Below are 25,556 nucleotides of genomic sequence, written 5' to 3' on the forward strand. Positions count from 1 at the left end.
AACTCTTCAACACTTAGCTCGGAGTTATGAATTCGTTTGCATAATGTTTCAAGCCTGATGTTTTTTTGATTAATTTTTGATTTTTTCATGGTTTGTCCTGTATCTACTGCTTAATGTTATTTTTGCCCTATCGGCTCCAATCTCTAACTTGATTTTTTTAATTAGCATTTAGCACCCATATTGTTGAATGACTATGACCTACCAAGTGTGTGAAGCTACTTCCAATATATTCTTATCGCTTATAATGGATAATACCTACTGAAGGATAATAGTACCTATTAGGTGACCCAATTTAATAAAGTCGCCAACAAACGATAAACTAAACCGATAATAAATTAACCGGACTTTTATTACATCGGACTTTTTTTCGAGGGTCTTTTTTTACCGGACTTTTAGGTAGAATACCAGCTTACATCTATGGATGTTACGTATGTCTATCTAAGTTTAGTACCATTGATTATAAATAGTACTATTATGTATACATATATATATAACAGCTAATCCACCAACGTGGGGGCGTTTTGCATAAAAATGGATAAAATAAATAATTTATTTCTTGTAAACAAAAAAAACAATTAGATCGAGTTAAAAATTGAAACTCGATTACATATTATGCTGACATCAAGCTCGTTCAGAGTTAGTAGCTCAGTGTATCCAATTCAATTTAATCGAAAAATACAAATTTAAATTATTGTTACGACGATTTTATAGGTATCTGCATTAATGACTGCACGTCTGCACCAGATAGAAATAACAACTTACTGTAATAATATTTAATGAACTGAACATCATGAACTACAAAGATATAATTTAAATGTGAAAATGTCTATTGTTATTTATTTGTGGTAGGTTTCTACAGTGGTGGATCCAGGATTTATTTATATTTTTTTTTTTTTTTTGGGGGGGGGGGCTGACCCAAAATTCAGATCTTAAATTTGTTCGCAGTAATAATTAAAATATACAAATAGACAATAATTTTAAATGTGTATTTTTTTATTTATTATACTATTAGGCCGATGAGGAAGCTATATATAGGCATTACTCCCCGCTTAAATCTGCCACTAATACTTATTACCGTTGATTATAAATACTTGCAGTGCGTTATGCTAATACTTATGCTGTGGATAATTTTTCTTTTATGGATATAATTTATATTGTAAATTCCATATTTTATATTCAATATTCATTAGTATTCTTTATTGATACATGATAATTATTTAATTACAGTGCGTATCGTGCAAGATGGTTGTCGGAGTCGATTGCTGTCTACCGAGTACACCTAGGTACTGGAAATTCTCTGATCTAAAATTGTAAGTATTTTTACACTAAATTAGTTGAAACGCACTCATTAACCGCCTTTGTCACCTTCAAAAACTACAGTACATTAGACTATTAGAGCTTTCAGCGTTTCGGCACATTGTTGTAACTAGATTAAAACATAAATACATGCAAAAGGTGCCTCTTGCATGATTATGCCCGATCCCCAAAATATCTTTGAACGGCTTTTTGTTGAACATTGGCAAACTGTGTGTACAACTTTTTATCATCCGCTTTAAACTCGAATTGGATCGTTCTTAGCGTTTCCCGTATTATATGCGTTTATAAGACGGAGACAGCTTACCTACACATGCTGTCACAAGTGTATGACAATGAACGTCATCTAAATAATATATTAAGCTTTTGTTACGCGGTTAGTCGTGGTGTGACGACTGATAGACAATTTCGACGGTTCGATTGGCCATCGGATTAATTTAAGAACACCCGACGGTAGCGCATGATCGGCGTGAAAAAAGAATTAAAACAAATAGCGATTCAATAGAGTTTCAAAACTGTCAACGGAAAAAATGTACCTATGGTGATCGTTTTGGATTTATTCAGCGAGTCAGCATCGTGTCCGCTAAATCGTATTAATTTTTTTTTACGGGTCGTATAATAATTAATAAATATACTGTTTACAATAACTACTCGAATTTCATTATTCAATATAGTGGTGGTTGGTGGACTTTCAATTTACAATACTGAAGGTAAGAAAGTTATAATATTGTAGTTTTGTCATCACTCATCAACAATGAAAATTAATAAGAGCGTTTATATATAGTCTCACGAGATGTGCGTTGCAAGTCCGATTTAATAATATATAAATTATAATTGCGTAGATACCTGTGACCTACCCAGTACCCATACGGCTATTGCAAACATATGACACGTAATCTGAGTATATATATATATGACTGACAAAACCATATTTAGGGTCGGTGCTGCCATAAAATAAGGCGGTGGCTTTGAGTACCCGAGTAGCAATTGGTGAAACCACAAATAACCGCAATCATAAGTTATGTTGTGGGCTCAAAATTAAAATTTTATCCAAAATGGGTCATACTGTAAAAAGTTTGGGAACCTCTGCTCTACACCAAAGCTTGCGGCGGTCACCACGAATCACGATAAATGGCGTGGCGACAACATTTAAATCCTGATTCAAATAGTAAAAAATAAATATTGAATATATAGGTAAATGGCATATGACATATTCACATAGCTAATGGTATTTCTATAGCGCTGGCGCAATTTCAACGGGTTACCTAACGTGTACCGTCACCACAAAGCTGAATTTACGATCGTTTCAAAAATTCTCGAACTATTACAATTTGACGAATTATATAGGCTGTGAACGAGTGTATTTACAATTCACGGGCACCGTCCATTTATATTTGTGATCATTATATTGGAATATGGCCAAACCGGAGTAGTTACATTCAAATCGTCTCGTCATCGTGTCTCCCCCCAGTGGGTATTATTATGTTTATCTACATTCTACATTATATAAAATTAATCCACGCTACGAGCATATTTTCATAAGAAAAGGACTGTTATTGCAGTACATAGGTAGGGCCGTAACTAGGAATTTTCTATGTGGAGGGTCCATATCTCTTTCATACTGCCTCAAGAATTTCGTGGTAACCACATAGTAAAATGCATTCAATGATCGGAATTAATTTGTCTCTATTTTGTTTTATTATGTAAACTCTTCAATTATCACAATGCACTATATAGCTATCAATACTTTTTGGACACTATACTATAAATTTACTATAATATTATATTCAGTTTAAAAAAAAAATCATTTAAAAAATAAACATTTTAAACTTTAGAATATACTAGAATATACATTTTCTACTTTGTTAAAGGCCCCCCTCCTTTCGGTTGAACCCCCTAAACCCTCCCCGTAGCTATGGCCCTGTCGGTGTGTTTAATATAGAATATATAATAATAAAATATTTTATAGATTATTTTTGTCAAAAACAAAAATTTGCTTTAAATAATGTGCTATCCGACTAAATTTATAACTCAATATTCACCTATGCGTTAATGGTGTAACTAATTATAAAATAGGCATACCTGGATTAAGGATTTTATGGCCCTCGATGTGGCATACAATTATTGGTCCATTTTCTATTTTAACTTCAGAAAATTGTATTACTACATTTTTATGACTGTTTATAGTTGTATACTCGTTAGTCGTTAAATTATAGGTTAAGTACTAATACGATAACTTTTAATACGTTAGCGTTGTTGCGATTTTTCACTGCAGGTACAATTATATTGTAATCGTAGCTGATTATGATAAAACGATTCAATAACCACATGCATAGGTGTAAAACTCGGGGGCTTTAGGGACTAGACCACCCAAAAATATTAATAGCCCTCCCAAACATTTAGTAATTTTTTTTTAAAGCTTATTCAATATTATTATATGATACTACAAAAGTGTTTCAGCCTCCCCTCAAATATAAAATGCTATTTGCGCCTATATATAGAAATTAAACTTCATTTATATATTAAGTATCCAAATAAATACTTTATTTTGAAAAATACTGTGTCATAATATATTCATATTAATACATTATATATATGTATTTATATTTCTTTTATTAACTTTTATTTATAAATATACCTCATCGATTACAATATATTTAAATATATTTAATTTTATATTTATCTAATTATTCTAGTACAAGATAATTTATGTTATAAAAATAAATATATATTTTCAAAACTTTGGTGAGCCATCAAACATATAATATCGACCTACAGTTTCAGAATCTCTGTAGATTAATAAACTATAATTTATTATTATAGTAATATGTAAATATAAATTGTTTAACTATGATTAGAAAAAAACATTTTCTTTTTCCTTAAAACAATATCAACATTGTAGCTATTTATAATGCATTTTTACACTATACCCACTGTACTATTATAATATTATTTAATTCATTGCATAATTATAAATTGTATTGATATATAAATAGAACAATTGATTTTTCTAAAAACTGACACTTGAAAATAACTATATAGCCATAATATTATGTTGTGCTTATACATATATCTGCTCCATAAGCGGAGCCAGCCTTCACGTTCAGAGGGTGCGAATATTTTTGTCCTTCTCCTCCTAAAAAAAAAAAAAATTAATTCTATATTTTATTATATCCATAATATTACATCACAATAATAATTATATACATTGATAAATCACAATATCATACGACGTTTGAACTCCACACTAAATTGTCTGTGCGTTTAGGGGGTGCCTTCGCATACCCTGCACACCCCCTGGTTCTTCCTATGATCTGCTCTATCAATTGCATTTAGTTCGCTTTTGAGATTACAACTAAAAGCCTGCAAATTACGCTGCAATGTTAACTTAAAATGTTCATAATACAAGTAGCCTTGAACTTATACAACTTATTTATCGATAAATATTTATAAATTTTTAATTGAACGGTGCTTTATTATATACCATTGCAATCATTTACAGTTTATATATAGGTACCTACAGTGAAAAAACATTAAGTAACACTACAAGCTATAATGGTTACCTTTACATTGCCTCCACCATTTCATCCTAGTGGTCCTACTAGTTACCATCTCGTATAATTTGTTTTATCATGTACGGTTGAAACATTTGTGATTAATTCAACAGTGTCAACCTACAACCTGCCTACCTCCCAAACTGCGAGCTCTCGAGATTTAAGTACTTCATCATATTTTAATATCAATACAACTAATTTACATACAAAATAAAAGGCAATTTTGCGAACTTGGTAAGTACACAAAAACAATTGATATTAATATTATTTGCATTTTATAATTTGTAAATTGTAAGTCAATTGACGGATAACGGATAATACATACTGTTTAAACAATCTTACTGTTCAGATGTAGTAAAATAATTGATAAATGCTACTAGATTATATTATTATCATAAGGAAAAATGAATATTTTTGTTTTGTATTTATATGTTTGTTTTGCTTTTATTCTCTGTTTTATTAAACACTACATAGAAAGTACGTGGTTTTAATTTCAAATCTGATGCAAAAATAAATAAGTAAAATTTGATTAACTTTACGCTTTATATTTTTGTCACTTTAAAAATTGATTTTAAAAGAATGAAGTATAAAATAAAAATATTTTTATATATAAAGTAAAAAATAAAAAAAGCGGACAAGGAGATATACCGTTTTGTTGTATGTAAATTAGTTGTCATGTCAGTCACTGTTATGAATGTGTTAAATTTGAATTCAATGATCTACGATCATTGCACTCGAAAAACGATTCTGAGCGAAGCTAGTCTGTCATCTTACATGATATATTTTTTTAAATTGCAACAAAAAGGGGTAACTGAAATCATTATTTTTCCTTTAAATTTCTAATTTCATTCAAATTTGATCTTAAAATATCCATACAAACATAGTATCAACTACTTTTTTTAGAAATCTCTTTTTAAATTTTAAATTATTAGGTATAACAATTGAACATTTAATAAATATTTAACTTTAAAATAATTTCCAAATGATTTTCATGAATTCGAAATTTAAATGCTTTATATTACCTATTTTTCTAAAACTTTTAAATCACTTTTTCTCATTGTAATCATCACTTTACAGATTGTACAATTTTCTAGTTAAAAAAAAAAAAAATGCTTATAGTCAAAAATCGTGATTATGAAAATTATAGTATTATTCCGATAACTAATCTTAATATCTTGTTTACAGACACACACACAAAATTAAGAAATATTTCTATATTTATTTATAAAATTATCTATTAAAAAAAAATCTCCACATTAGTAAGGGCTATTAATGCAGCTATTCAAAAAAAAATGTCAGTACTTATATAGGCATCAATTAAAAATGTAATATCCTTAATACCTAGTTAAAATCATTCTCTAAAGTAGGTACTAAAAATAATCAAAATGCATAAATGCTGGTAATAGTGTTCGTTTTCTAATTCATATAATTATCTATATCTTTCATACAAGAAACAATACACTTACACTACATAGCATATAATAGGTATTATTAACTATTGTATTAAGATATCACCCATAAAGGTTTTGGAGATGTTTTTGCGTACAATATTTTAAAATGATTATTATTGTATCTACATAATATTTGTTCAAATAAAGTTTTACTTGTTATGCCGGAATGGAGGCCATATAATAATATGAAAAGTCACCTCACCCCATCATACTTCTCCTAGGACAGCCCATGAATTTAGTTGTTTTAGCTATAAGTAGCTAATAAATCATTATTTGTGTTTATACAAACATGTTTAAACGATTATACTAATTTAGTCATATTATACAGCCTGTGATTACCTTAATCCGAACGGCTGACTGAATGACTCTTAATGCAATAAAAGTTGGTAATGCACATACAAGTGTCAAGATAACATCTAATATTACTGATAAATATAAAATATCAGTTATTAGGCAAATATAAAAATTGTTAAACCCACATTGTTGTTATCATTGTTGAACGGACGTCGGACTGCGCACTGACCGATTTTTCATGACAGCGTGTACCTATGTTATAATATAACTGTGTGTAGTGTAATATTTATTCTGTGTGCACGCTCCAATGTGAATATTGCTTGACAAAATTAAAGGATGGTAACATCAGTAATAATTATTATAGTACCAGTGACAAAAGCAACAGTAAAATTGTAAACCAAGTTTAAGTATACCTTGTTAAACTGCAGTATAGCTACTGAATCGACATTTTGTGTAAGTCAGTATAATTATTTATTTATTTTTATTTAAAACATTTTTTACAAAACTCATTGTTCATTAAATATACAATAAGTAGTTATTTAAAATAACTGTATTGTTTTAACGCATATTATACGTATTGGCGTGTACACGATTTTTTTGTATACAATGATTATTGACAATATTATCAATAGGTAACCACTAAATAAATTAATGTTTTATAGGTATACATTGCACACGTGTTTGGTGATATTTTTTTAGGAATCGTTACTGATTAAAATTAATGATTGATATTATTGAATGTATAATATTGTAACAGATAAAATAATGTATCTACCTTTATTGTAATTGAAATGAAAACATTAGGTATTTTTGTAAATAAATCAATTTTTCAGAATAGTTAAAATAGTTAAAAGTTGAATAATTTGTTATTCAAGTATAACAAATTAAAAATATTATAACCGATCTTTTTAAAATAAAATTAACGGTAGGTGGAGGTATAGATATAATACCTATCATGAATTTTAATTTGTCATTATGAAAGTTTTACTTAAAACGGATAATAGTTATTAGTGTTATTACGGCTTCCTATTATTATATTATAATACACAATAACACAGTAAACTATTTAATATTTTCAAGGTCACACATGTAGAATTCGGAATAGGAATATTTAGTTTATTTGGAAGCAAATTACAGATAATTATTTATTGTATTCAAATTATATACAGTACCACGGGAAATCAACTTTACAATAGTTAGATGCGTAGGTAAGTATCCAGAATATTTTTATATCAAAGTGTTTTAGTATAAAATATTTGATTAGCAAGTGTATATTGCACATTTATACCGTGGCTAAGTATAATAATATATGAAAGGGATCTTACATATTAAAAAAAATAATATTAACACAACATTTTGCTATATTTATCGTACTTACCTATATCAAAGGAATATTATGATTATAATTAACATGTTGTCCATAAACACAGTCGAAAATCACAGCGTTCTTATCATAATTTCCACGTTTATTTGTTATTTTTTTGTAAATACTTTAATTTAAAAAAAGCCCGAAACTCACTTCTAATGTAAACATATTGTAGTGACTCGAAATAGTCTACTGTTGTTTTAATTTTTTATTCCAATGATTTCATTACCTAGTTTTATACTTTTATACTTATAATGATTCAAATGCGAAGGAGATGAGTCATAACCACAGGTATATTTATAACATAATATAAGTTATAATTCAAAACTAACGTACCGTAGAATGGTATGTTCGTGGTATGGTTTAATAATAGCTTAAGATTATTCTAAAATCTTAAACATTTCATTCAGAAAATGATAATGCACGTAATTTTGGAAATTTTTAAGTTTCTAATGTACAGTTGCCATGATTAATATTTTACAAATTTAAACTTAAACTAAAATTGTATTTTTTGTTTATGTCTAGTACCTAAAAAATTAAATTTCTCAACACTTAAAAAAATAATGTATGCATATTATGTATTTTTGAATTTTTTAAATTGGTGTGAGAAAATAATTTATGAAGAACTTGGTATTAAATTTTCAAATTTTTATTAGGGAGTCGAGAAATAAAATCTTTATCAACATATAAATTGAACATTTCAAACTATTTTGACGATTTATAATACCTAGAAAATACTTAATTAAAAAAAATTTAGTGAACATTTCAAGTCTTTACGGTTATTTTTTCTGAATTTCAAAAAAAAACCTTTAACAATTTTTTCAAAAACTGGTGTTGCATTTCCATATTCCCATTTCTTTGTTGTTTTTCCCAATCGTTAGAAAAAGCATAGAGGATTTTCCACACAAAGTATCTACCTACTTAAAAATCATCTATTATAGTAATTTTTTTTACCATAAACCATGATTGAAGTAGTTTATTCTGTAATACGTGTTGACAGACACTACCTAACAAAAAGCATTATAAGCCTTCCTTGTTTCATAGTATATGGGATATTCTGAACAATCCGAATAATATAAATAAATAAAAGAAATCAAGTTTATCTAATTTCACACTGAATCATGGAATGGATTATTAAATTAAAACAAAGTTATATCATATAATAAAGTTCAAAATTAATAAAGGTTGCCACGCGGATGTTTATTGTTGAGTAATTTAAAAGGTATAGGTACATGTGTGTGTGTTTTATGGAAATGTTATATGTATAGGTACTTTTTCTTCTACGATATTATGTGCTTGGTATTGTTCCCTTTGAATTAAGAACAAACTAATTTTTATGTAAAAATACAATTTTTTATTAAAGATTAGTATTCAGTGGTTTAACTAATTGAAACATAGATATATATTATTTTGTTACCAGGAGACCTGATGTCCCGGTGCCAGTTATATAGGTGCTTGTGTGTGATTCACGGAAATTAAAATTAATTAATATTCATAATATTATAGTTTGTAATAAATGATAATAAATTAAAAAGTAGTTTTAATTATTTAAAATTTTTTTGAAATTTGATTGTTTTTTCATCAAAAATCTTGTGGAAATGCTGAATTTATTTTTTGCTTAATAGTTAATACTAATAGCAGTAGATAATATAATATGTGACGTACCTATGACAAATAATAATATGTATTTGGAATCAATGTCATATAGAGATTATATTTTATTGTTATAGATTTATAAATATCATGTTTTGAATTGATTATTCCAAAACATTTGTTTATCTTTATTGACTCTAGATTATATAAACCTATGTTATTACTTCACAATTTGAGCTCTGATTATTTTTTATTACCTACTTCAAAGTAGACTTATTTTATTTTTCACAGACTGGCTCCCTTTTTACACAGATATTATAGTTAAATTGTCAATGGCCAATCACTGTAAAAAATATTATAGCTCGAAGTAAAAGAAAGTGTTTTGAACGATTATAATTATGGTTAAAAGAAAAAAAAAACTATATTATACCTATATTATTTTTTGATCGAATCAAATAGTTTTTAAAATTATGTTATGGTTAAATATTAAAATTTATTTTGATAAATAGATGTAAAATAAGCTAATAGCAATATATTATTTGTATTACTTAATATGTAATTAATTCAAAAAATACGTGAACATTAGATAAAAATCTTTAGTTGTATCTTGTATGATCCAATAGTATTAAAAACACCAGATCATTAGTTATTACAATTTAATATTTATGGGTTACGAACGCATAAGAAAGTATGATTTGCATGCGAATCCCAATATTTTATTTTTTAAATTTGATAGCTTGACCTACTTACTTCACTAAACCAAATTTGATTCCATGTAAAGTTGCTTACAATTATGACGTGTAATAACGAATAACTATCTAGGAAAGCATACCGATTTTAAATAATTAAAAATATCGAACATATTTAAATTAGGCATTATTAAAAACACTAAATTTAACGTTAAATTTTAAATCAACTATGTCGAGATAAACTTATTATACTTATAAAAAATAAATTAAACAGGATGAGCCAATAATAATTATTTAACTGATTCTATTATTCGCCAATAAAAAAAAATGTGTACCCATTTGATTGAGTAAGTAAAATTTATCCTTCGCAATAATAATAAAAAATAAAATCGTCTGGATTTTTAGAGCAGTGGTTACTCTCTCGTGTGTGTCAGTTATTAAAAACACGTGTATCTTTTCGTGGAACTTTGAGTAATGTATCGTCGGTTTCATCAATGTTTTGTTATTCAATTTCAGTTCCCTATAAACGTATACTATTATGTTGCCAAACATTTTGTTCAGATATTTAATTGGTGTTGTATTGTCCGTAATAATAATTAATAATGTATATTGTGTTGATACATTGTAATTGTATTGTGATAAATATAGTATTAATTTTTTGTATTGCAGAAATATTTACTTCATTTATTTAAAAAAAAAATACTATTATATGGTAATTTCAACTGATTTAGCTATAATTTGTTGGGATTTAGGAAGTTGACAGTATCACCTAATTCATACATCATTTTACACTTTGGTTCTTTAGTATATGTTTAATAATCGATTAGACATTTTATTAGAATATAATAAATATTTACGATTTGAATACATACTTATATTATGTATTATAATTATCGAAAAAATATACAAGTGTAAATAAAATAATTATAACTTTTCGTAATTTAAGATTTTATTTAATTACAATACCTATGCCTATTATATATATATATATATATATATATATTAATTTATTTTTGGGCCACATTAAATGAGTAATTATACAATGAGGGCCACATGTGGCCCGTGGACCGCGGGATGCTGACCCCAGATCTAAATTAAAATCAATAGATACTAATAAGTAATAAGTAGCAATAATCAAAAATTTGTTATGCTATGATACTTCTCAATTGTAGGGAGAAGTAGAAGTTACGTATTTCAGTATGAAATCTTGCTTACAATAATTATTATCAACCTAATTACATAAAAACAAACATATTAGGTAGGTACATGATTTACATAGCATTTGATGCTAACATATTTTATATAAATATACACTATACAGATTTATTTACCAACCATGGCCATCCTCATTTTTCTATTTGAAGTTGTTTAAATTCCAAAAATCAAATCTTAAATAAATGTACCTATTATTGAAAAAGAAAAAGTGATCAATCAATGATCATGCTTATTGAATCTCTCTGAATAATGTATGTTCTTGGTTAAAAAAAAATGAAATTAATTTATGGAATATAATGGTATTTATTTTAACACATTATTCCAATTATTTAATTATAATTTTATTTTGTTATTTTGATGACAATTGAACTGAATTTTTATCAAATTTATTATAATTTACTTATAATATCCATAATTTATATATTTACTTGTATTTTTGAAAATGTTTGCTACATTATACAATATATTTTTAATGTTATAATTTTTATTGAACATTAAATAATAATACGTTGTTCATATTTCATGCTAATTAGCTCTGTCGAGAAAAAAAAATTGCACGAAATTCGATCATATTCGACGATATTATGATTTTCTTACACACAATTCGGATACACTTGTTTTTTTTATATAAGATATGGTCGAAGGGTATGTGAAATAAATCGTTATAACTCTACCTATAATTTAATTTAGTTATATAAAAGTAAATTATTGTTCTATTAGTAACACGTGATATAAACAACACTTAAATTTATAAACATTTATTTAACATTTTTTTAACACTTATTTTCTCGAAAAACATAGCTTAATATTATATTGTACTATTAATTATTGTATTACCTATTACTTATAGGTTGTTAAGTATTAGATATGTCATATTATAATTGTAATTAATATGTCTTATATCATTTTTAAATCTATACTGCACAAGGTTCAATAATGTCCATATAGATTTATACCATATATAAATTATTATAATAATAGCTTACAATCAGTCTTAATAATTTGAAATGCAACTGTATAAGTATAAAGATAAACATAATTTAAGTACCTATCTACCTAATAGTGTAATGTTTCAAGTTTATATGATTAACATTTTTTGATTAGTACCAAAATAATAAACATTGTTATAGTATCTACGTAGGTATACATTTAAATATATACCCTATAATGTCGTTAACATTTTTAACCGGTCATAAAATATCGCTTTATGCTATTTTTTTTTTTTGTAATTTCCAAATAAACACTTATAAAAAATTTTGCATTAAATTTTCTAGCCATATAGATATTAAAATATAAAACTGTACCTACCTAGGTATATTATATGTTTAATCATAAATTAATTTAAAAATTATTTGTGATTTTGTCAATCTTCTAGTCAAATTATTTGAAAATTAATATGAACATTTCCAGTAGCTACCATTATTTATTTTGAAATTACGACAAAAAACAAAAAAAAACAAAATAGATAAACAAACATCCATTGTGTTTTCTTTAATGTTTTATTTTGAAAAAGTGTTGCGAATTACATACTTTTGACACTTCAGAGAAATTGATCCAATTTGGTATCTAAAACTACTCTCAATGTTGAAAATCAAAGAAAAAAAGCACCCATCTAATACTTTTGTAAAACCCCAATACCTTTATTCATCTTACTAATGCTCCGCTTAGAATCAAAAATGGTATTATTATAATATTATGCGACAGTATTACTTATTTGACCATTTCGGACAATTCAATAAAACTTGATAATTATCTGGATTAAATATCCATACAACTAGAGTTAATTAGTAATTATCGATAGTTGTAAAAAATTATACTATGAACTTTGTTCACTCGAGATAAGATGTAATCTAAGCTTAGAATTTAGATTATTTGTGCGATAAATATTTCCATTCATAACAGAAACCGAAAATATGATTTGTTCGCGGGTACAGCCGGTACAAGTCTAAAAGACTGAAATATGTAGTAAAAATTAATAACAAGTTTTTAAAATATAATTGATTCTTCACAAATTTTATTCATCTCTATATATCTTTATATATTATACGTGGGTCGTAGTGGGAGTTAATATCTAATTGATCCTGCATATTAGAAAATCTACAGTATTTCTAATGTTTTTATGCAAATATATAGTCGTATTCAGTTATAATACTTTGAACATTGATATGGAAATAAATGATCTTTTTAATATTTTATACTGACATTTTTCTCTGTTAGTATTCATTAATTAAATGTAATTAACTTTGAATTAATTAAAAATAAAATATTGGTATATGAGAGAAAATTAATAATAATTTTTGTTCTTTTAATTTTGAAACTCAGTATTAAAGCAAGATATTAACTGTTTAATATAGACTATAGTTATTTAAGTAATATATGTAATATCTATGACTATATATTGGACTTCTGGAGTCTGGACTATTACGATCTACAAGTTACAATAAATAACTGGATCAACGTATTATCTTTACTGCCCAGATGTATCTGATAGAATTGTTATTACATTTTTAAATTGACAAAACAAACATATGTATTTTTTTCTATTTTCAATAGAACTGTAGCAAAAAAGTAAAACAAATAAATCCCAATAAACTACTGTTGCCTATAATTGGGGATCGCACAATACTGTTTGTAAATAAAATCCGATTTTAATACAATAAAAATCATTCGGCCGACACTATATAATCCTATAATCTCATAATTTGATTTTTTTTTTAAAGTAACTCATTGATATTACATTTATTGTAATCGTACCTGCAATACTATTTTATGTTTATACCTAATATCTCTAAAAGTAAAATAAAAAAAATTATTTTTCAAGAAATTATATTAAATATCTTAGAGCCTTTACTGCTTATAATATAATTTATTATAATTAAAACACTAATTTATACAGCTAAATTTTAGTAAAACAAATTGGTATTTGTTAAACTTGTGAGTTATCTATAAACTTTGTGCATTTTCAAGTAGCTCTTATAAAAATAATTGATTTTTCAATTAGATTGTACAAAAAAATAAAGAGGTAGGTCTTATCAAGGTGATACAAGAAACGATATTGTTCATTAACATTAATTTTACTATTTCTGTATAGTCGATTGTTTGCTTTAAATCTAAATAGAGGGTCACGTTAGTTCATAACTAGACGCTATTTGATTCGGTAGTTCGGTGAAGTTTGGTTTTCCAGGAAGGTTTAAAAAAATTTTTTTCACCGTGGGATAGTTTTCTTGAAATAATCATGTTGCCCACAGAAGAGATTACTTCATCAATAAACGGGAATGAAAATTTAAGATTAATGACTTCTACCGATCTAAAAGCAGTAAGGATTTTAATTTAAATTTTTAAAAAAATATTATTTAAAAAAAATCAAAGTTTAATTTGGTTAATGATTGTATTTTTACTCACATTTTTCCGACGCATTTTGTTTAAAAGTTATACGTTTCAAAGAATTATAATATTGTATTATTATAAACAAATTAAAAACTGTTGAATATCTGAATAATGTAATGAAATTAGGTTTATACTGATATTCACCGTCATTTACTAAGGAAATACAATATATTTAGCTTATATTGAGTGTTATGTATCGTTCATAAATAATTTTAGTATTTTCCCGTTCGAAGTTTATTTTAATATTTGAATGCAACGATGAACATTATAGATGCGTTACATGTACATACATACAATTTAGGTATTAATTATTACTAACTAACATATTTTACGCCCATCACGAATTTACATTTTTAACAATATAGATAAAATAACTTTAAATGAATACCTATATATTTAAACTAAAAAGTTTTAGAATGTTTCAGTTCTTTACATAAGGATTAAAATTTTTTTAACCGTATTAAATAGATCATGACTACGAGATGTTGTTTAAATTTTTTATTATATTTAATTTGCAATTAAAATAATAGACATTCATCACATAATATTATACAAAAATCTATCTATTATCAATGGCCAATTTATATTAATTATAAATAATTATAATATTTGATAACAAAATTGAATAGTACTGTAACTTCTAAATATGTATATAGTTAGTCGAATTGAATGCTTATATACATATTATGGTCTTAGAAGTCAGAAGTTATAATTATTGCAAGTCGAAACACAAATGTTATATAACACTAACGTGACACTAATACTAACACTAACTCTAACGAACATATTATTTAACTACCTTTTTTCTAATTGATGTACGTCGGATATAAAAGTGTATTTTGGGCTTTATAATTCATACTTATAGGTGTTTACGTCTTGCATATTATCTAGCACTTAGATAAAACAATATGACTTATTATTTAATATACTTACTGGTAGGTTTTACAATACACTGTACATACTGTATATATTATATACATAAGACTTTCGTCTATATTATCTGTGTAATCCACTTATGTAGATGTATATATTAAGTTTAGATATTATATATTAAACAATAGTATTTAGCTACTTGATTTAGTGGCTTAATTTCCATTGTAAGAATAAATAACAAGTGTTATACAAATTTAGATAAAATTGTATTAGGTTGGAAGTTAAAAGATACAATATTGGTTTAAGTTATATAAAAATATTATGCAAAAGTAACATATTTGTATGCACACTGCAGAATGCATGTGTTTCATTATAGTGTGTATTTCCATCGATATCGATACACTTTATATAAATTGCATATAGAAGGTTTAATGGAGAGACCCGTCAAATAAAAAATGTAAAATCATAAAACTTAGACGTATGAAAACATTTTTGAAAATAAATGAATAATAAATAACTGAAGATTTACTTATGTCTGATTTTCGAAAATAATATTTTGAAAAAATCAATAGTATTACGTTTTCAATTAAAAAATATTGATATTTTAAAGAATTGTAAAAAATAACTACTTGTTTTAGATAAACGTTTTTAGCATCGAAATTTTACTAAATATTGTATTTAAAAATCGATTAGGTACTTTGAACAAAATTGAATTTTTCCTAATAAAATTTAGTTAAATTTGAAACGTGTATTAAATCACTAGATATTTTTGTGGTATACCAGTTAGATCACCCAAGTACCTACTTGAATGAAGTTTTCTATTTGACTACATGAATTTAATATTACATAGGTATCTTCTCGTATAGATTGGTTGTAATAGGTACCATGGTAAATATTTTTGGAATACTTTACCATAGACGAATTATTTTGATTTATAACTAAAAATCAACCATAAATAGGTATTTACCAACGTTATTTTTTGGATCTTGGTCTACTATAATCGGTAATCATCTCCTATACCCCCTAAAATGCATCCTAAAAGTTGTTGCTCATTATTGTTTTTGATTTTTTTATAGTATAGTTTTAAACACTAAAAATAAAACCTATGTTTAAGAATTAAGAGCATCCACGATCCATCGGTAAAATTGCGATGTTGATTAATAGCTATATTACATAATTATTACCGTTGCTCGATGTTCGATAGTACATTTTTAATTTGGATCAATTAATATTCATAAATATCATACGATATTGTATGAAAATTATGTGGTGGCGGTGTATAATATAACTGAGATAATTATATTTGATTATCATTTTGTAGTCAAGATTCTTAAACAAGCGTTTATTCTTAAGCCTTAAGTGCAATTTTATAACAATAATTTTAATCTTATTTAAAAGCGAAAATGGATAAAAAATTTAATATTTCATACAGTGCAAGTTTGGATTAATAATCAGATGTATAGAGTTTAAATTAATTATCTGCTTATTCGTTTACTTTTACAGGCTGAACTCCCTGAAACAGCAAGTGACAACATCGACAAACCCGGAAAATCGATATCACCTAAATCCATAAACGACGAGACATCGTCGCTTTTAATGATTGAGAGCAGTAATATGGCCAAAGAGAAATGGATGTCGGATTGCGTGAACGTTCGGTCAAATGGCAAATCCGAACATATAAAAAGACAAAATGCCGAACACAGACTTAGTATATTGTCTATAGTCTATAATCCAACCGCTCATCCGACTTCGTAAGTTTTATAAACTGCAATATACATAATACGTTTCTCCGTGAAATCATATGATAATTTCGATAAAAAATTGGAAATTTTTTTTAGTTATTTAGACACACTGATAAACATGTTGAAAGGAAATGTTGGATGTGGAATTTTAGCTATGGGAGACGCGTTTAAAAATGGAGGATTATTTTTGTCGCCAATTTTAACATTTATCATTGGAATTATTTGTGTTTACAATCAACACGTTTTAGTAAGCAATCGTTGTAATGAACTATTTTATAAGAATAGTATTGCATATAAATAAATAGAATAATTTATTATTTAAAATCTAATTCGATAAAATTAATAATGTCTTCAAATTTTCCATTTTAACTTAATTCGTGTCAAATTATTAATATGAATTCAGTTTATTATAAATAATACCACTCGTAATGTCAAAGTTAATGGGTTATCGGTTTGATAAAATAATACACTCCTTGTTTATTAGAAATCTTAAAACTTCCTGGTCTTTTTTTAAAATTCAAAGAATCAATGAATATTGAAAAATATATTTTTTTAATTATCTTTAAATATAATATTGTATTAGCTTTGTACAATAAGCTCCTAATGCAATATTTGTAATTTTTAGTTTACAAGTAATTAGTATCTATTAAAATCCACTCCTATTAATATTAATACCTATAATAATGATGATAATAATTAATAAGTCATATAGGTATGTGAACGAAACATTTTCCACGCATAGAAAAAACGGTTTTTGAGGATGCAAATGTTGTGCCAAAATGTATACCTATTAAATTAGAAAACAACCGATAATATCAAATTAACCCAAAAAAAAAATTATTTTAAATAAAACCAAGGTTCTTTTAATATATTCAATATTTTAAAATTCCAAAAAATCGAAATGTGAAAAGATGTATGAATAAAATAAAAAGTGGAAATTAACATACGGGACAACCTATATTAAAATATTACATAAACATTATGATATTTTTATTCTTAGGTGCAGTGTTCAAAAAGTGTTAAACACAAACTTAAATTACAACATAATCCACAATTTGCTGAGACAGTAGAATTATCTTTTCAAAGTGGGCCTCAGAGATTTCAAAGTTACTCAGTTTTTTTTCGGTAAGTAGCAATTATTTTTAACTAATTTAATTCACTAATTATAGTTTAATTTAAATTATATAAAAATCAAAATATTGATAAAAACTATTGTAATTTGATATTATGATTATAAAAATTGATATACCTCAATAGTTCACATATTAAAAAATTCCTTTCGACATAAAATTGAAATAGCATTTAATAATTGCTAAAATATTATTATCAATTTTTTTTTTGTTTAGGAATAGTGTGAATAGTTTTATAGTGATCACGCAGTTGGGATTTTGTTGTGTTTACATTCTTTTCGTATCAAAATCCTTTCAGCAGGTAAGGTCAATTATTATGTCTAAAATATGTTTTTATTGTACAATATTTATATTTTATATTAAAATATAAAGATTATTGCATGCTGCCTTCCATCGATCAATATGACGACGACGATTTTTAATGATTGTTTGTAGTTTTTAGACAATTCCCAAATATGAATAAATTATGGTTCATTATTTTATGAATTAATGAGCAAAAATTATAATAGTTCACAATAGTGTGTGTGTGTGTTCGTGAGGCTGAGTGTCTTGAAGGTGCTCAGCACGTCCTGATTATGCTGTAATCCAGGCTTCCTTAAATATTATGATGTCGGCTCCTTTGATCTGGCGGCTTGCGTGTTTGCAATGAAAAGTTGTCGTTTTCGTTAAAAATCGTATTCGCTGAATTTAGAAGGACTGCTGGTTTAGGAGTTCTAACACGTACACCGCGGGCTGCACGATATAATGTTTTATAGCTTTGTTTATATTATAATATGGAAATACATTTTATACATTGTGTAAGGTCAGAGATTCTATCTACTCGTATCTATACAGCTTTATAGTTAATTTCATATTTACAGTATATATATATTTAAAATAATACAACATTATTTATAGCGTAGTACTAGTAGTATATTATCTTTTAGGATTTCGTTGCCCACAACAGGATATCGTTTTATTCTTGAAAAAAATGATTAAAATAAACATCGCAAATGTGCGATAATTTATGTTGTAGTATAACTTACAACTAACAAGTAATTGGATATCAACATTTTTTTACGGTTTGTTTTCAACAATAAAACAAAATTGAACAATATAATCGTATGTTAAACGTGAGCTTCATTATTTTATATTACCTATAATTTATAAGTTATAAGTGTTATAACTATGAACTGTACAAAATGCCTTAAAAAGTTCAAACTAAAAATAATTGCAACAAGTATATCACCCTTTTTGTGTTACTGGGAACTAAATCATTATATTTTTAAGAAAATTAGTTGCAATTTAAATTTTATAAAAAAAAATACATATTTTATGTGAATTTATGTTATCCACAAACCAGGGTTAGATTAAATTATTATATTGTATTAAGTTGATTTTGTTTTTTAAAAATATAAATAATTTATTTCTATAATTTGTTTAATGTTATTAATTAATTTTAATTGTTTAAGTAACACTAAAGGTATATACAATATTTAAAACTAAAATTTTAAAATAAATTGAATAATCTCATATAAAATGTATTAATTTGTATAATAGGTATACTTTATAACCAGTAATTTTGAAATATTGATGAGTTAAATTCATTCAAATTTAAATTTTAAAAAAATTACACAAAATGTCCGTCTTATAAGTTTTTATACTTGATAACATTTTCAAAATATTTCGTCTTGTTTTGATGTGATATTTTCAAAATTTTTTTCTAGAAATTTAAATAAAATGTTGTTGATTGGGTTAAAAAACTTTAAAAATTAATACAAGGCACCTTATAAATTGTTAGGATATTAGTTGAAAAATATTAAAATTACATAGGCACAATTTTTTTTTGTAAGCATTTAAAGTTCTAAATTTTTTTTTTTATTACTTTATTTATATTTCCACAATCTGTTACATAAATGTTGAACAATAAGTGAAATTGATGAAATAGATAACTATGGCGTGAAGGACGGATTAAAGATACCTTCCAGTGAAGGCACTTTTACAGTTAAAGATGAGCAAAAAAAAGTGTTAAACAATGTTAGAAATAAAGTTCTAAATTTGACAACATTTATTAAATTCAAAATGTATTAATTATTTTGTAGTTAAAAATGTATAAAATGTTAAACTTTTATTGCTTATCATTGTAAATTTACAAAAATGAAATTTTGCAAATAAGTAGTTTTTTCTGTAACCAAACCTATTTAAAATATACAAACACAGTTTAAAAAAAAAATCATATTTTAAAGAATAACGATTTTACTTTTTTGTTTTGTTCTTTTTTAAAAATGTATTTATTTACAATGATTGTTCAATTTTTTTTTCATTGCTTATTTAATTTATTATCGCTATAGTGAAGGCACTTTGAGTTTGAATTATTAATACACCGACGGCAGATAAAAAAATAAACGTTATTTACTTAATATGTTACTTTAAATTTGTTTTTAGGTGTTGAGCTGGTATAACATACAATTAGACGTGCACGTAAGTATATTAATAACGATGGTGCCTGTAATGATTTCATCGCTCATCAGAAGCTTAAAATTCATCGCCCGGTTGTCTGCAATAGCAAATATGTGTATGCTTGTGGGTCTGGTTGTTATTCTGTACTATTGTAGTATTGATTTACCTCCATTGTCATCAAGAGCCGCTGTTGCTCATTGGACAACAATACCTCTATATTTCGGCACCAGTATTTTTTCATTCGAAGGAATTAGTTTGGTAAATTTTGTCCGAATAAAGTCTGATAGTTAACCATAATATATGTATTATTTTTATTATTTTATCTATATTTGACGTTTATACTTCAGGTCTTACCTTTAGAACAAGAAATGAAAAATCCAAAACAATTTTCTTCTGCGTTTGGAGTACTAAACGTGGGCATGGTTATCGTTACGAATCTTATAGTTCTTACTGGTTTTATGGGGTATTTAAGATTTGGAGACACAGTGCGAGGCAGCCTTACTTTAAACTTGCCAGAAGAATTTTTGTAATTATATAATATATATGGTATAAGCTCAACACATTGTATTTAAAATTAAATTTCATATTTAATAGGTTATCTAAAGTTGTCATTTCGAGTATGATGTTCGGTATCATATGCACATACACATTGCAGTTCTATGTACCAGTGGAAATCTTGTGGCCAAAAGTCGAACAAAAATTCGGACCCTTCAGATCACCTTTACTATGGGATACGGGATTACGTGTAATACTGGTGCTCATTACATGTTAGTATCTAAATATTAATGATTATTATTTATTTACGTTTTCAAACGAGGCTTGTAGTTTTTCTTATTAATTTAAAATCATCCGCGATACTCATGACGTCTTGACATTGCCATTAATGTGAATGAAAATCATTCGTAACTTACGTGTTATATTGCAAACGAAAATGTTTATAGTTCGCATGCTCCAACTCGTTTATGATGTCAATTATCACGTCGTGAATTTATTCGGATTTTATGTCAACACATCATTATTTCTTGTCGAATATTGCAATATATTGCCTAATACATAGGCAACTACTTGTGGATTGTAAGTGAGTGCTTGACAGAGCACGTGTAGATGGTGACTTATTGAATTTTAATTCTTTCTATAAAATCATAATAATGATCATATTATTCAGTAATACCGGATTACTAATACGTTATGCACATTGATAATACATGAAGTGTGTAGGATAAATTGTAGTTTTTGCTGGCGGTACCTCTTGCATTCTTAGAGGAAAAAAAAGTATCACTTGATATTTTAAGTGCGTTAACCCTTAAACAATAAATTGTTGGTGTAAGATGACAAATATTTATTTCCATTATTCCGGTCGCGTAATGAGGTGGTATGAGAAAATGGAAAAAAATGTTTTACTTTTTTGATTATGGCAGCATATATTTTTTGTTTAAAATTCCAAAGTTCCGTGCCCGTCTTAGAAACCACTCTAATCCTCTAATCATTGCTCTAAATTTTGAATTCATTCCCGAAAACCCACCAAAAAGGTTAAAGCATAATTGGAACCGTGACCTTAAATAACTATAATTCTAGCCAGTAAGTGTTACCGCTGGGTGATTGCTTAATCATGTCAACCATGCCAATATGTTATATAAATCATCATACATGCTTATTGTAAAATTTATTTATAGATTGTATGTTTTAAAAAATAAAAGTTAAAAAAAAAAAAATTCTGAAGTTGAATATACATAGAAATATAATTTTGAATGAGTAGAGATGATTATGGCAGTGCGACTAATGATTAGTTATTAGGAGCACTCGTATTCTAAGACCCGAACTGACTAACAACGCAGTGGTTCCTAAACGGAGCACCGCGAACACTTTTTAAATTTTTAATGCGGTGGCAGTCTATACCTCATAATAAATGATAATTTAAAACGTATAGAATTTTGTCTCAAACATTTCTCATTAATGAGTATTTTTTTGTCCTGTATTTCTTGGTATTCAGCAGGGCACCTTGCATTGACGGCTGACGCAGTCAGTAGGGGGGTGCTTTGGGTCTTTAGCACCCCTTAAGTCAAAATAAGCGCCCTAAGAAACTGTTTAAAAAGTTAGGACCTATTAATTCACAAAAAACCTGGAGCTTAGCACCCTCTTGTTCAAATATCTAGTTGCGCCGATGACACCGTGGCTGTATTTGGTTCAAAAAAGGGTAAAAAGTTTGGGAACCGCTGCAATAATAACGTGTATAGGTATAGGTACTTCATAGGTGTGCGCAGAACTTAGTGGTAGGTGTTGCTGAAAATTATATTTAATAAGTCAACACATATTATTTATTTGATTAATACAAAAATGTCATTTATTTTATACAGTACGTCGTCAATACATACTATTATCACAATGCTAGACGTCTTTCCCCGGGAACTAATATTTTAAATTCTTCAACGACATCCAGTGTCGGCCTGGTACTTAAAGCACCCCGGATGCATTTCTTCAGAAGGGCCACCAAAAATATTATTTCATAAAATGATAAAAAAAAAAATGCTTATATAAGTAGTGTAGGATAAGTAGTATATTTTTACGTATTTAGTGATATCGGGGCCCCTCGACACAAATACGGACGGGGATACGTTCGGCCTTGGCCAGGCCGACACCGATGACATCATTGTAGTCAATTTGAGTCAGTAGTTCTTGGTCTATAAATAATAACAGTAAAGAATCAAGTCTATCCTGTTTTATTGTATTCCGTAACTTTGAATTCACTAACAAAAGTTTTGAGAATGATCTCTCACTAGAACATCTAGTGACTGGAATAACTAAAAATATCAACAAAAAAACAAGTAAATATATTAATTAGTCCATCTAACTTTAGTAACCATTCTATCCAATTTTAATATATATTCGAGGTAGGCGAGTGTTTGCAGCCCGCGGGTGTTGTCATGGCATACCCTGCAACACCCGTGCGGCGTGCGAACGCCTGTATGAGGTACCTATACATTGCTATGTATATTGTTTGAATGACACGTTTGCGTGTTTCAGTCATCGCTGCTGATGTAATACCACACCTGAGTTTGTTCATATCGATGATGGGCGCCGTGGCCAGCACGTTCCTGGCGCTGATATTCCCGCCGCTGTGCCACATGGCCGTCACCAGTGCCGACGACGGTGGTAACGGTTACGGCTTGTTCAACTGGCGTATGGTGATGAACTGCGCCACGCTGATGTTGGGCGCGCTGGGATTCGTCACTGGAACGTACGCGAGCGTCTACGAGATATTCGGCGCGTTCCAGAAGGTGGCGGTCATCGATGCCATCACCAATACGACCGCCGCCGCCGCCAATAACTACACCGCACCGGGAGTGCACTGACCGTCCACCCACATCATCGGCGGTGTCGTGCTCACGTTGTCGCCGACATCAATCGCACACATCACTCGCGAATACCCACCGACCCATCCCTGCGATCGCCACACCTCGCGCAGAAGCTCAAATATTACAATATTATATTATGTTAAGGCTTCGAGTTATAAACCGCATAGACATGTATAATAATACTATACGAGCAGGTATAATATAATTATTATAATATGATATTATTATGAGACGTAGATATTTATAATATTTTTTATGTGGGTATAATAATTGATATTTTAAATAGTACCTAATATAGAAATCCAGGATTGGCATTTCTAAACAAAATCGTATTAAACATATTGTGGTTCATAAAAAATAATTTTTCTTCAAACTTCCGTCTTAAAACAGCTTTTTTAAACAAGAATTAAAATAAACATTGTTCGAAGCGTAATTAAAATTGTATATAAAATAAAAATTACATTATTTGCATAAAATATAAATATTTAACCGAATATAGGAGTTAATTCATGCATGTTGCGGACCGAATTCGTAAAAGAGGACTTTTACAATTATTTACAATTATTACCTACACATTTTAAAATTTTACATTATATAAATATATAATGGTATAAAAAGTATTATGTGTAATTACGTATTGTTCACTTTAATAATATTTCTATACTTGATAATTTTTCCTTTTTTACTCTGTTTTTTACAAATCGCTTTTAAGTTGATACTATATATTTTGTAATTATATGCTCTCGTTTCGATAGCGACAAATACTATTTTACGTAAATATTTGTATTACCTATATATTACGTATTAGGCATATATTATAGGTAATATACAATATTTGAATCGGCTTACGTATTATTTAAAAATTAGTCATTGCTTACATAATAATATTATATATATTTACAAATAGTTGTATTTTTATTTGAAACTGTATTATATATTTTATTTTATTGAATAGGTTTAAAATTAAGAATATAGCTCTAATAGTAACTTTGCTGTTTGCAAGTGTTATAACTTCCCTATGATGTAGACTAAGTTGATTAATTATCCTATTTTATATTATTTAGAATTTATAATATCATGCTATTGTTTTTAATTTTCCGAAAAAAATTATTGTTCTGAAATATTAAATGAATCTGTTTTTCTTGTAATACCATAA

The 25,556-nt window shown here is 27.2% G+C and overlaps 1 protein-coding gene and 1 long non-coding RNA gene across 9 annotated transcripts; one reads left to right on the forward strand and one right to left on the reverse strand.

The window, feature by feature from the left end:
• Positions 1–1,227: 1,227 nt before the first annotated feature.
• On the forward strand, positions 1,228–25,556 carry LOC107162632 (proton-coupled amino acid transporter-like protein acs). Of its 7 annotated transcripts, XM_015509621.2 has the most exons (10): positions 6,792–7,066; positions 7,694–7,821; positions 17,240–17,487; positions 17,575–17,725; positions 18,479–18,603; positions 18,825–18,909; positions 21,033–21,305; positions 21,395–21,573; positions 21,642–21,814; positions 24,069–25,556. In XM_015509621.2, the coding sequence occupies exons 3-10, from the start codon at positions 17,333–17,335 to the stop codon at positions 24,395–24,397; spliced, it is 1,470 nt and encodes a 489-aa protein (XP_015365107.1). In that variant the 5' UTR covers positions 6,792–7,066; positions 7,694–7,821; positions 17,240–17,332; the 3' UTR covers positions 24,398–25,556. The 7 variants fall into 7 exon arrangements, with proteins under 7 accessions (XP_015365109.1, XP_015365111.1, XP_015365110.1 ...); XM_015509623.2 differs by lacking the exons at positions 6,792–7,066; positions 7,694–7,821 and adding an exon at positions 1,228–1,310; XM_015509625.2 differs by lacking the exons at positions 6,792–7,066; positions 7,694–7,821 and adding an exon at positions 1,879–2,024.
• On the reverse strand, positions 3,957–15,015 carry LOC107162633 (uncharacterized). 2 transcript variants are annotated; one of them, XR_016192303.1, is made up of 3 exons: positions 14,879–15,015; positions 4,522–4,677; positions 3,957–4,450 (listed from the first exon to the last, which is right to left on the reverse strand). It is a non-coding gene; the product is annotated as an uncharacterized LOC107162633 (long non-coding RNA). The 2 variants fall into 2 exon arrangements; XR_001505989.2 differs by lacking the exon at positions 14,879–15,015 and adding an exon at positions 7,992–8,196.

The sequence above is a fragment of the Diuraphis noxia genome, unplaced genomic scaffold, assembly GCF_037042655.1.
Source record: "Diuraphis noxia isolate RWA-SAM2 unplaced genomic scaffold, SU_Dnox_SAM2 contig0009, whole genome shotgun sequence".
Lineage (NCBI taxonomy): Eukaryota > Metazoa > Arthropoda > Insecta > Hemiptera > Aphididae > Diuraphis > Diuraphis noxia.